We start from the raw sequence: 11,723 nt of genomic DNA, 5'->3' as shown, positions 1-11,723 counted from the left end.
CAAGGTATTCAGATTTTGAGAAGTAAGAGTATTTAAGTTTATATCATTATAGTAGTTTCCTCCCATCAGTATATCAATTGAAGGGAACAAACCATCATTTACATTGGTCAACCACAAGGCAGACACACAGAGAAGCAGAAAAATGAATTTATTATTTACCCTTCTTTCTAAAAATATTTCTCCATGATCTTGACATGCAGAATCCAACCCCATTCCCCAGGACATCCCTGTTCATATAGGACTGAGTTCTACTCCATATTCTTCCTCCAGTTTATCACAAAGTCACTGGTGGACTTTGACAACTTATATTGATTTAGCTCTGTAATGTTGTCAGTTTGCTAGAGGATTCTGTTCTTTTTATTCTTCCTTCAAAGTACCCTCTTTCTGTCCAGTGTTAAGAGAGACCATTACTCATCTCTAGACGAACTAGAGACAACTTTTATCAATAAACTCTTTTCAAGGTCACTGAATCTTTGTACAGTATCTAAATTTCTCATGAAATATTTAGTGGATATGCTAAGGGAAACCGAAGATCCTATTTTAGATAAGGAATCAGGGTTCCTGGAAGGATATGGCTCTCTCACAGCCTCCTATTGGCTCAGGTGTAGAGCTTCATTGTTCCAGCCTTAAAAGCTTAAACTCAAAAAGGTGTTTGCTGTCACTAGGTGATGCTATTACCTTACTCCTGGCCTTCATACCAATCAGGTTCAACTGGAGAAGCAGAAGAAGTAGGAGATAAATAGATAAATATTAAGAGATTTATTGCAAGGAATTAGGTTACACAATTGTGGGGGATGGCAAGGCAAATCCTAAATCTGAGGCAGGCCATCAGGAAGGGCAAGCTGGAACTCTTGGGCAGGAGCTGAGGGTGCTATTCATAGGTGGAAGCCTCAGTTCTGCTTTTATGGCCTTTCAGTGGATTGTCCTAGATAAGCTGGGTGGGCCTAATTCAGTCTCCCTTACTTAAAGTCAAATGATTATGGACTTCAATAATGTCTACAAAATACCTTCATGGAAACATCTAGATTAGAGTTTGATTGAAAAACTGGGGGCTTATAGCCTAGCCAGGGTGACACATCAGAAAACCATCACACCATTTAGATTGATATGCTCTTTAACCAACTCCATTATCAACAGGATGTGGTTGGGAGATAATGGTGGCAGTGGGGGAGGCACAGTAGCCTAGATACGTAACATGGTGATCTAAGGCATGCATAATTCACCTTTATTTAAAAAGTATGGCTATTTTTCTATAGGCAGTGTGGAGCCACTTATGATAAGATGTGCATATGCTGGAAAGATACTCCTAGATGTGCACAAGAACTAGAATTGAATGGGAAAGATAGAGGCCCAAGTTCTTTAGGAAGCCCTTTTGCAAACATTGCAAGATATATGATAGAGATCTGACCACAGGCCTAGTGAAGGAGAGGAGAAAACAAACCTTGCTTCAAATAAAGAACGTAGAAAAATGTTTTAGTTGATCTGGATGAGTCTGGGCCAAAGGTAAGTAGTTTGTTTCATGGAGGGAATCATAAAGCCATCTAGGGCAAGAATATTGATGTTGAGGTCATTTGACATAGACTTTCAGTGACCTCCTTGCCAAGTGTGCTTGCTGGTACCCAACACCTCTGGAGAGACAAAGATGGTTCAGAACACATGGGAAAATGAGGCAGTGTCAGTGGCTGACAAGCTGTACCAGCAGAGAGGGTGTCGGTATCCAGAGAGAGCCATCAAAAGTCAGTGGATCCCTACCATCCTATCCTTAGTGGACAGAGGGTCAGAGGGGCCATGTTCTTTTCACTGTCTTTGAAACCAGGATGGAAGGAGGGCCGCAGAGGTCCAGCGAAGGCACATTCAGAGAAGGTGTAGATGAGGGAGCCATGGTCAGTGATGTTATAGAAGGAGACAGTGCTGGCCTCACAGTCCAGGAAGATCCCAACTTGGCATGGAGGCACCTCAAGGTGGAGGGGAGTCTCAGGGCAGGTGCCAGCCATATATTTTTGTTTGTTAAACTGCCAAATTATCCAGAAGCCATTCTTGGGGCGGATACTAAAACACCCCTTCCTCTTCACCGAGTCTCTACAAACCCCCAGGTACCAGGCCTCCTTTCCCGTCACATCTACCTCCCAGTAATGTTTTCCAGAGTTGAAGTGCTGGGCACCCAGGACCATGGGATAAACATCAAATCTCTCCTCATTTTCAGGCACTTTCTGTCGGGTGGTTCCAAGCCTCACTTGTCTCCTGTCTTCTGAAAGGATGAGCCATGGATTGGCTGTCTGTGGATCCAGAGTGATGTGAACTGCAGAGAGAGGACCACAGTCAGGCCGGGACAGTGTGAGGAGTCAGTAACCCTGTGCCTGTGGGGGGATGGGGATGAGGGGTGACCCTGAGCCTCGCTGTGTGAGGAAATGACCCCCCACCCAGCTTCTGCCTTTCCCCTAACCTTTGACGGAACCACTTTCCCTATCTCCATCCCTGCCCCACCTATTCCAACCTGCCATCTCTTCTGGACCCTGGGACATACTCTGCACCCTAGTTATCCCTGTTTGCTCCCCAGCAGGCCTGTGGCACCCCCTGGCACTCGCATTACCTCCATACATCCTCAGCATCCTCTTCAGCCCTGGCACACGGCATACACTCCGCAGGTGTGGGGAGACAATGTTCAGGGTTTTCAGGTTCCAGGACTCACTCCTGGGGGAAAATAGAGTTAGAGACCCCATCCCCAACTCCTACCCCATCCTCTCTGAACCCTAACACTATAGCCTCCCTTGCGGATGACAGATAATTTAATTCAATGCAAATTTACAAAAGCCTCCTATGTTAGGATCCCCGGTGGAGGGAGGCAAAAGGAGGTAGGATTTAGTTCCTATCCAGGCCTTCCTGGCTACATGGGCCTCTGCAGCATGTGGATACTCTATATCTCCTCTCCAAGCCTGAGGTCACCACACAAGCATTTTCTGTTTCATTTTACAGGCAAAGCGTCTGACATAGGCTGAATCACTTCCTTAAGGTAACTCAAGGAGCCTCGCCCATGTCATGAGTCTTACTCAGGACTCTTTCTGGGAGGTTTGTCACTGGTTAAAGTCTTTTTAAAGAAGGAGTCCCAGCAGGCTGTAGACTCAGAACTTCCCAGAATTTGCCTATTTTTCAGAGCTTCACTTTGTGAAGATGTTCCAGTTCAATTACCTTGGGCAACTCACCAACAGAGGTGTTCATCAATTAGCCTTCTGAGACCAGAAAACATTTTATGGAGGATTGGGTCTTTGAGAATAAGGAGAAGTATTGGGAAAACATCAGTGCATGTTTTTCAGACTCAATAACCTTTTTGACAGGCACACATGCTTCCTGTTGCACCTCCTCTAACAAGAAAACCCCTCCTTACCTTTCCAGGACACTGTCCACCTCCTGAGGAGAAAAGAGACAGAGAGTAAGTTCTGGAGTCACTGGTTTACCATTGAGACTTCAGTCCTGTGGGTGATGTGATGCCACCCTGAGGTCTGTAGGACACTGCTCTACCCGCTTCCTCTGGGCCAAGGCCCAAAAGACATTCTGACCAACTTGGAGCAGAAGGAATGTGTGGATGCTTGTGGGGTAACCAGAAACCCAGCATGGGTGTGACTTAAAGCAGGGGAAGGGTGATTAAGTTAAGAACTCTGACTCAGAAAACAAAATAGAAAGACCAGATTGTTGAGGAGAGGTGGGGGAGGAAAGGGGAAAGGGAAAATAGCCCTGCCTGGTGAGGCCCGAGACAGTCACAGGGAAAGAATGGCTAAGTCAGGATGCACAGAAACAGCTCTCTTTCATTTGTGGGCTTGAGTGGTCCGGGGAGGAAAGACTGGTTAGTTGAAGCTCTGTCCTGTGCTGTAGTTGATGTTGCTCCCTCATGTATGTGAAATCAAATAATTTGAGGGTATTCTGCTGCAGGAGTTGGGAGCCCTCACCTGGGAACTGGCAGACTCCTAGGCCCTGTCAAAAGTACCTTAAAAAGCTCGACTCCATGTTGGGCAGAAGCAAGATTTAGTTAATGGGAAGGAGAGAGCCTGTCAAGTCAATCTAGTCAGCTTTGCACAAACCAGAAAGAAATGGCTTCATGACCACATCTGACTGGGAGACAGTGAAAAGGTGTGGGAAATGGAGAACCATAGAACGTTACAGCAGAGGGGACTTGGAGGCCATCTAGTCCATAGTTTCCCCAAGTGAGGCAGACATATCATGGGCAGATGTGAGGTGACTTCAAGTAGAACATACATCAATGAATTTATAAAAATAGTTACGTACTATTTTAATCTTAGCTCTACCTCTTACTATTTGGGTGAACTTGGTCAAGTTACTTAGCTTTAGTCTCTCAAGTCTCAACATCTCTGCTGCTTGGTTTTCTCTCGTATGAATTAGGGACGATAGTGGTACCCACCCACTGCATTTTGACGAGAGATTGAATGCCTGGCATGTAATGTGTGCTATTTAAGCATTTGCAGTTATTATTATTATTGTCATGAAATAAATTAGGAAAAAATGTCACTAACATATCAACACAATTTCTTGGCTACTATTGCTTAGGACAAATTTCCTTTTAAACTAAATTTATTCAGATAAAAGAGGGAGACAATTTAAAGAAAAAGAACACGCTAAAGTCATTTGGGTAGTTCACAAACTAGCAGAAATTGTAAAAATGACACATTTATGTCTAAAGTGTGGGGAACCCTTGTTATTTATCCCATTGTCTCCTCGTTGTTTCACAAATGGAGAAATTAGTTCTAGGAGAGGAAAATGACTTAACCCAGGGTTAAGGAGAGAATTGGTGGCAGGGCTGGGGCTGGGCTACTCTCTCTTAATTTTCAGTTCAGTGTTTTTAGTTACATTATATTCATGAAAACCTTACCATGGCCCAACTCTCACCTAAGAGTCTTCGTGGATTCTCTCATTTAATCCTCACAAAAATCCTTTGAGATATGTAATATTATACTATCCATTTAACATTTGAGAAACCTGATAGAAAGATTAAAGAACTTTCTCAAGGTCACGAACCTGGTATGTGTTGGAGCAGGCACTACCAGGGATGTCCATTTCTTTTAATTAGTGCATGGAATATTCCTTCCTAAATCTGTGCCTTACTGTGCCTTGAATGCAAACCACTCGTGGGTCTGAATTCCAGGTTGTTTTATTTAAGAAAATTCAGACGGGGTTTCTGTTTGCTCTGATGGTAGCCCCAGAGAGCTCTGGCTTTTTTCAGTTACTCCTTGAATCTCAGAAGGAGGCCTGTCCCCAGGTCTCACCTGTAGCAGCTCCAGCGCTGAGCCCTGAGTCGTCCTCTCCAGCTCTGAGATCAGCTCCTGCAGGGCCTGGCTCTGCTGGGTCAGCTCGGCCTCCGTCTCCTCCAGGATTTTCAGCTGTTTCCCCTCTTCATTCTCCAGCTCCTGCAGTTGCCTGTGTTCCTCTTCAACCAGGAAGATTTTCTGCTGCATAAACTCCGCTCGAATCCGCAATTTGTGTGTCTCAACCTTCCTCTTTGTTGTCAATGGAAAGAGAGACATGGTTTTTATCAAAATCTGCCAAGCTCAGGAATGCAGGTGTCCACACCTATTTCTATTCCCTGTAGACTCACCACTCTTGCTGTCTCTGGAATAAACACACACAGAGACACACATACACACAATTTGCTGGGGAGGTAGGTGGGTGAGACTTCTGGGACTAAGAGGGGAATGGGATTGGTGGGGGGCACACTGTAGCTGCCCTACAACCACAGCTGCATCAGCCTATGGTATCAGAGACCTTCCTCAACCTCTTTCAAAAGCCAGTATCTACCCAGATGTGCTCCACTGTCTTCATCTCAGTGAGTTACTGAGAGAGTAACACCTGTTCCCACCCCCAACCACCTCACAAAGACAGGCTCACAAATCTGTTCCTAAGTCCTGAGGAAAGGAGTCTGGGGATATTCTTTCCTTGCCCTCTCCTGCTAGTGAGTTGGGGGTCGCCCAATGATGCAGGATGACCCCTTTGGCTGCCACAGCCTGACTCACCCTTCTCCAGTCACAAATGTTCGTCTTATGGGATCTACTGGCCATGCACTCCTTCCACTCCTCTCCAATCCCTGACCTCCCCCACCTCCAAATCACCAGTGAGGAACAAGCGTTAGTTCTGCATTCTACTTTGGACCAGTGATCTGGACACAATCAGGTAACCACCTGGAGACTGGTTTTCCTACCTCAGGCCTTGGTGGTTCCCTTAAGTCTGTTGCTCACAGCCGTTGTCATTTCCCATCAGGCCTAGCCATTGGACATCTCTCCTGGGATACCTCTGTCCTAGAAGCAAGGCACTGGTGCTGTCATCCCCTAATACTGGGCTTAAGGAGCGGGAGCTTTAGTGTGTGGCTTCTCCCACAGCACCTTCTCCTAAGACTCTCCATCTCTGAGTCTGATTGGGAGCTCTCTTTGAGCTACAAACTTTTCATTCCCTCTATCAGAAGACAAGGATGGCTGGTTCTTGCAGAGTGAGATATTCCGACTCTATCACTCCTCAGACAGGCAGAGCTATACTTAGGGCTTTCTTGAGTCCAGGACCCTGGTCCCTCCCCAGGCTTCTGATCTAGGATTCCCTTTGGGATGTGATCCTTGCCTTCCAGTCTTCTCTCTTCATTGTAACATCCACTTCCAACTTCTCAGCCACCTCCTGATCTTTTCTCAATTTCCCTAATGCCAGCTGGAGCTTCTCCTGCAGAGAAAGATAGCACGTTAACGCCACCCAGACCAAGAAGTAGGGCAGGCAGACGTGAGGTGGGGGAAGATCATACTGGTTCTTAGAAAAGCCTGAGTGCGGAGAAGCAGGGAGGACAAGAACCTGATTGAGGCAGGCATTCTGTGGATGGGAAGATTTTGGATAAAGCCTGATGTTTCTTACAAAATAGAGCCACACTGGTGAGGTGGCAGAGGTGAGGGTACTACCCATTCCTAATTAACCAGGAGGCCACAAGGAAACATGATCCTTGCATCATTTTCCCAGAGCACGTCCCCTGTTCCTGGAGACAGAGAAGGTTGTGCTGAGCTTGCACTTCTCCCCTTAAATTAGACATGGAAGCGGGAGGCACCCTTCCTTTCTCCAACCCCACAACTCCACAGGTGACTCTCTCCCATCCGCAGCTCTGGGGAACAAAGCACTTATCAGGGCCCCATCTCCTTTCTACCTGTTCATGCCGCCATATTAAGGGCTCACCTGGTACCCCTGAGCAGCCTCCTCAATAGGGACCATGGGGTGGTCACGGTGTTTCCGGGACTGGGAACACACCAAGCAAAGGGCCTTCTGATCCTCCTCACAGTACAGATGAAGTTTCTTTCCATGTACCCCACACCGCTCCTCCTGTTTGCCCTTCTTGGCACACTGGCTGATTTGTCTAAGGTGGTCCACCATGTTGGCTAGCTGCTGATTGGGCCGGAGGTTGCTGAGCATGAAGTTGTGCTGACACAGAGGACAGATGGTATCCCCATCCTTCCCAACCTCAGAGATGCATTCTTTGCAGAAGCTGTGGCCACATTCAATGCTCACAGGCTCCACTATGGGATCCAGGCAGACAGGGCACGTCACCTCCTCCCACATCTTTGCCAAGGACATTGCTGAGGCCATAGCGGTGATGTTCCTATTAAAGCAGCACTGTGGAAATCATACGGTGGCCTATTGGGGAGAGGAAAAATGGAAAAGAGAAGACAAGAAGGGTTGTGTGAGAAAAACAAAACAATTCAAAGGAAAGCGTGAGGGTGAGTGAACTGGAGGGGCTGAAAACAGTCCTCCATTTTGCTGTGAAGTTAATCACAACAATAGCGACCGTTTATTATGCACCTTCTATGTGCCAGAGAAGGTGCTACATGCTTTGCATACATCTTCCTTAATCTTTGCCACAATTACAGGTGTTGTATATGTTACATGAATATATGCAGAAGAACATTTATATTTTATATATTCTTATAAGTATACGTTGTGTGTCGCTTATTCTGGGGATACAGTCTAAGTAATGTGTTCTTAGGCTATTTCTTTCCTGTGTGATTTTAGGTTTGCTTACACAAACCTGGATGGGATAGCCTACTACACACCTAGGCTATATGGTACTAATCTTATGGGACTACTGTCTTATATTTGGTCCATCATTGAGCAAAACGTTGTTATGGTGCACATGACTGTATATGTGTATAGCTGTACGTGTATCTGTGTATATGTAGGTGTGTGTGTATATGTATGTGCATGTATATATACATATTTGTATATGTATATATACACACAGGAACATGTGGTAGAGCACTCCCTGGGCTCTTCTCTCAGCTACTCCCAACCTGGTACCTGTCTTCATTTCCTCCAGGGCAGAGACCCATACATTTCCAACATCTTAGACAACACTGCCTCTCTCACCTCCAGAGGGGAACTTTTGGGGATGAGAGTCTCAAGGACTGCAGACCTACCCCACACTGTGCTCCCCTGGACCACACTCTGAGCTAGGTCGCAGTCCTGGTTCTCTCAGCTTCACCGGGACCCTCTTCCCAGCTCACGTGCCAGCAGCAGGGAAGCCCTAGCTCTTCCCAGGTGACCTTGGAAGTCCCCTTCACAGCCCAGCCTCCTCCCAGGCAGACCCGCCAGTGCAGGAAGAACTGCTGGGCTTGGAGTGAGCGAGCCCTGCTGTGGAGAAGGGAAAACTGAGACTGAAGGCTCTAGGGGTGGGACTGGTTGGAAGGGGCTCTTCAGATCTAGGGCAGGGGAGAAAGGTGCCCCAGGGAGGGCTGGGGGAGCTCGGTCTAGCCAGGTTCACTTACCTTTTCAGGGGACTCAGTAGCTGGCAGCCATCTCTCTATTGCACTTTCGATTTCCTGTCTGAGGCAAGTCTGAAAGGAAGGGGGCTGAGGGGGGGTAGAGTAGGAGGAGCAATGGGAGGAAGAAAAACTGAAGGCGGCAGGGGAGAGAGGGGAGAAGTGGGGGGGGACAAGGAGGAGTTGAGGGGCAGCAGGAGTCAGAAGCTTCTGATGCCCCAGGCTAGGGTTTCCTGGAGGCTGGGACTGAGTGACAGCTCTGCAGCATTTTGTCCCTGCTTTGCGCTCCCTCCCCGTGTCCTCATTATCTAATACAATAAAATATCGTATCTACTAGATGGAGCAGTCATGCTCTTTGACGCTCGTCCTCACCCCACACCTACATGCTGTGCCCGCCTGTGGGAGCTGCTCTTAAGGAGGTTTGGGTGGAGGAAAAGGTGCCTGGAGTTCTCCCTCACATGCCACCATCTGCTTCCTACTTCCACAAACAGCTCCTTTTCAGCAGACTTGATTTTCTTTTAACATGAGGGAGTGAGAGATTTATTCCGCATGACCCCAAGGCAGGTATCACACCAGTGAGCTGGTAAGAAGGGAAGTGACATTTATTGAGTACCAACAGTGCGCTTGTCACTGAGGTAGGCATTTTCTCAGGTTGCATTTTGTTATTATTATTATTTTTATTTTTAAAGTGGTTGGAAAATACACATAACATAAAGTTTACCAGCTGAGCCATTTTGAAGTGTATCGTTCAGTGGCATTAAATACATTCACATTGTTGTGCGACCATCACCACCATCCGTTCACAGAACTTTTCATCTTGCCAACTGAAACTCTGTTATCCATTAAACAATGACTCCCTATTCCTCCCACCCCTTCGCCCCTGGCACCACCACTCTATTTTCTGTCTCTGTGAATTTGACTACTCTAGGTGCCTCATATAAGTGGAATCATACAGTATTTATTCTTTTGTGACTGGCTTATTTCACTTAACATAACATCCTCAAGGTTCATCAATGTTGTAGCATGTGACAGGATTTCCTTCCATTCTGAGGATGAATAGTATTCCATTGTATGTATGTATATTTTTTTTATTCATTCATCTGCCGATGGACCCTCGGGTGGCTTCCACCTTTCGGTCCTTGTGAATAATGCTGCCATGTCAAATTATATTTTTATTTATTTATTTATTTTTTTGGTGACGAAGATTGGCCCTAAGCTAACATCTGTGCCCATCTTCCTCTATTTTGCATATGGGACACCCATACAGCATGGCTTGATGAGTGATGCATAGGTCTGCACCCAGGATCCGATCCAGTGAGCCCCAAGGAGGAAGTGGAGCACGTGAACTTAACCACTAAGCCACTGGGCTGGCCCGTCAAGTTATAATATTTAAGCCACACAACAATTTAGCAATTTAGGGCTTGTTAAATTCATATATAGGACAGGACACTGAGGCTGAAGGGAGTGAAGTGACTTGCTTGAAGTGACATAGTAAGCACAGGTGCATGAGAGGTCCAGGGAAGACCCTCATTTTAGCAACAGCCCAGAGATAACAGGCTGCCCTGTCAGTTCAACAGAGGCTGTAGGGACAGCTGGTAGGGATGTGGTCACAAGCTGTAGAGGAGGAAAGAAAACAGAGGAAGGCTGAGAAGGCTAGAAGAATTCTCAATTCCTTCCTCTCTTTTTTTTTTTTGTCCCTGTATAGCTTAAAGTAAAAACATCAGTTGAACTTTGCTTTTTCTATAGATTTTGGAAACCTAAAAACACTTCATGTTTCTTTGACATCTCCAGTTCTATTTTTAAGAGAATTTGCTTAGTGAGAGGCTATCAGGTGACATCTCATGTCCAAATGGTGCCAGTGTACTCAGATTTGTTTCCGGGAACATAGTCCCAGAAAGCAAAGTTGAAATAGAATCAGAGGAGGAAGAGACTTGTATGTGAATTTGCAAACATTCTGAAAATGACTCTTCACATCACTGCAGACCCTGTGTTGTTTCCTGAGGGCATGGAGTAAGCCACTGTTGAGGGGGTAGAAAAGAGCATGGGTCTCATAATGGAGCAGACATGGATTCGATGCTAACCTTGCTATTTACTAGCTAAGTGCCAGCTCTCTGAGCTCCAATTTACTCACCAGTAAACTAGTTACCAATTTAACACCAGTGAATTCCAGAGGACAATCTCATTATGAGAATTCTTTGATTGTAAAATCAGTTCCTTGGTTGCAACTGATGTTGTTGGGATCCCTTATGGTGTAAGTTTAAAAATAGTCATGCTGGCAGAAGCAGTGTAGGAGGGAAAACAAATCTGTCTCTGGAATATCAGCTATTTTGTGAAGACAAATTTCTGTTGGTTCAATGTACCTAACATGCCACGCTAGCAGACTGTCTCGACTTTCCTAGAAATAGTGAACAATCAGGTTCAGAGTTGGCCTTTATGTATAAGTGTCCATAGCAGTAGGGATAGAGGCTCTGCCTGAGCATAGATTTCCCCTCGCTAAGGCTTATCTCTTTACCACTATCGATATGGACATTAGTAAATGAGCCGATTGAACTAGCAACAGGGGACTAGGGGAGAGGCTGATCACCATCCACAGGATGGGTCATCTTATCTACCTGATTATTAAGCACCTTCTCTGAGTGTATGTCCTCTGGGGGGTATTCATATGGGACAAAAACATTTTCACACCTGGACTCTTCTAGAAGTTCACTGCATACTTCTACCCATAACTCTTACTTATTTTCTTTCGGTCTTGTTTATTTTCAGCCTCTGACCCATAGGCCTACCTGTTAGACACAGTCAAGATCATATATACATAATATACATCAATTCATCTTTCAAACAAAGTGGACAATTGCTTGCTTCAAGTTCTGTCCTTTGGGAAGATTTTCATTCACTCTTGTCTATTGGGGTATATGTTTTGGACACTAATCTTGTGCACCA

General features: G+C 45.8%; 1 protein-coding gene across 1 annotated transcript; it reads right to left on the bottom strand.

Annotated features, from left to right (window-relative positions):
• Positions 1-1,730: 1,730 nt before the first annotated feature.
• LOC101405176 (E3 ubiquitin-protein ligase TRIM21-like) lies at positions 1,731-9,046 on the bottom strand. The gene is given in 7 exon segments (XM_014790236.2): positions 1,731-2,299; positions 2,591-2,691; positions 3,383-3,405; positions 5,274-5,504; positions 6,613-6,708; positions 7,207-7,662; positions 8,790-9,046. Coding segments are annotated over 6 exon segments (1,428 nt in total). The 5' UTR covers positions 7,615-7,662; positions 8,790-9,046.
• Between the last annotated feature and the right edge of the window lie 2,677 nt (positions 9,047-11,723).

The sequence above is a fragment of the Ceratotherium simum genome, chromosome 7 (genome assembly GCF_057802395.1).
Source record: "Ceratotherium simum simum isolate JZ-2026a chromosome 7, ASM5780239v1, whole genome shotgun sequence".
Classification (NCBI taxonomy): domain Eukaryota; kingdom Metazoa; phylum Chordata; class Mammalia; order Perissodactyla; family Rhinocerotidae; genus Ceratotherium; species Ceratotherium simum.
This window is presented reverse-complemented; position numbering and strand designations above follow the sequence as displayed.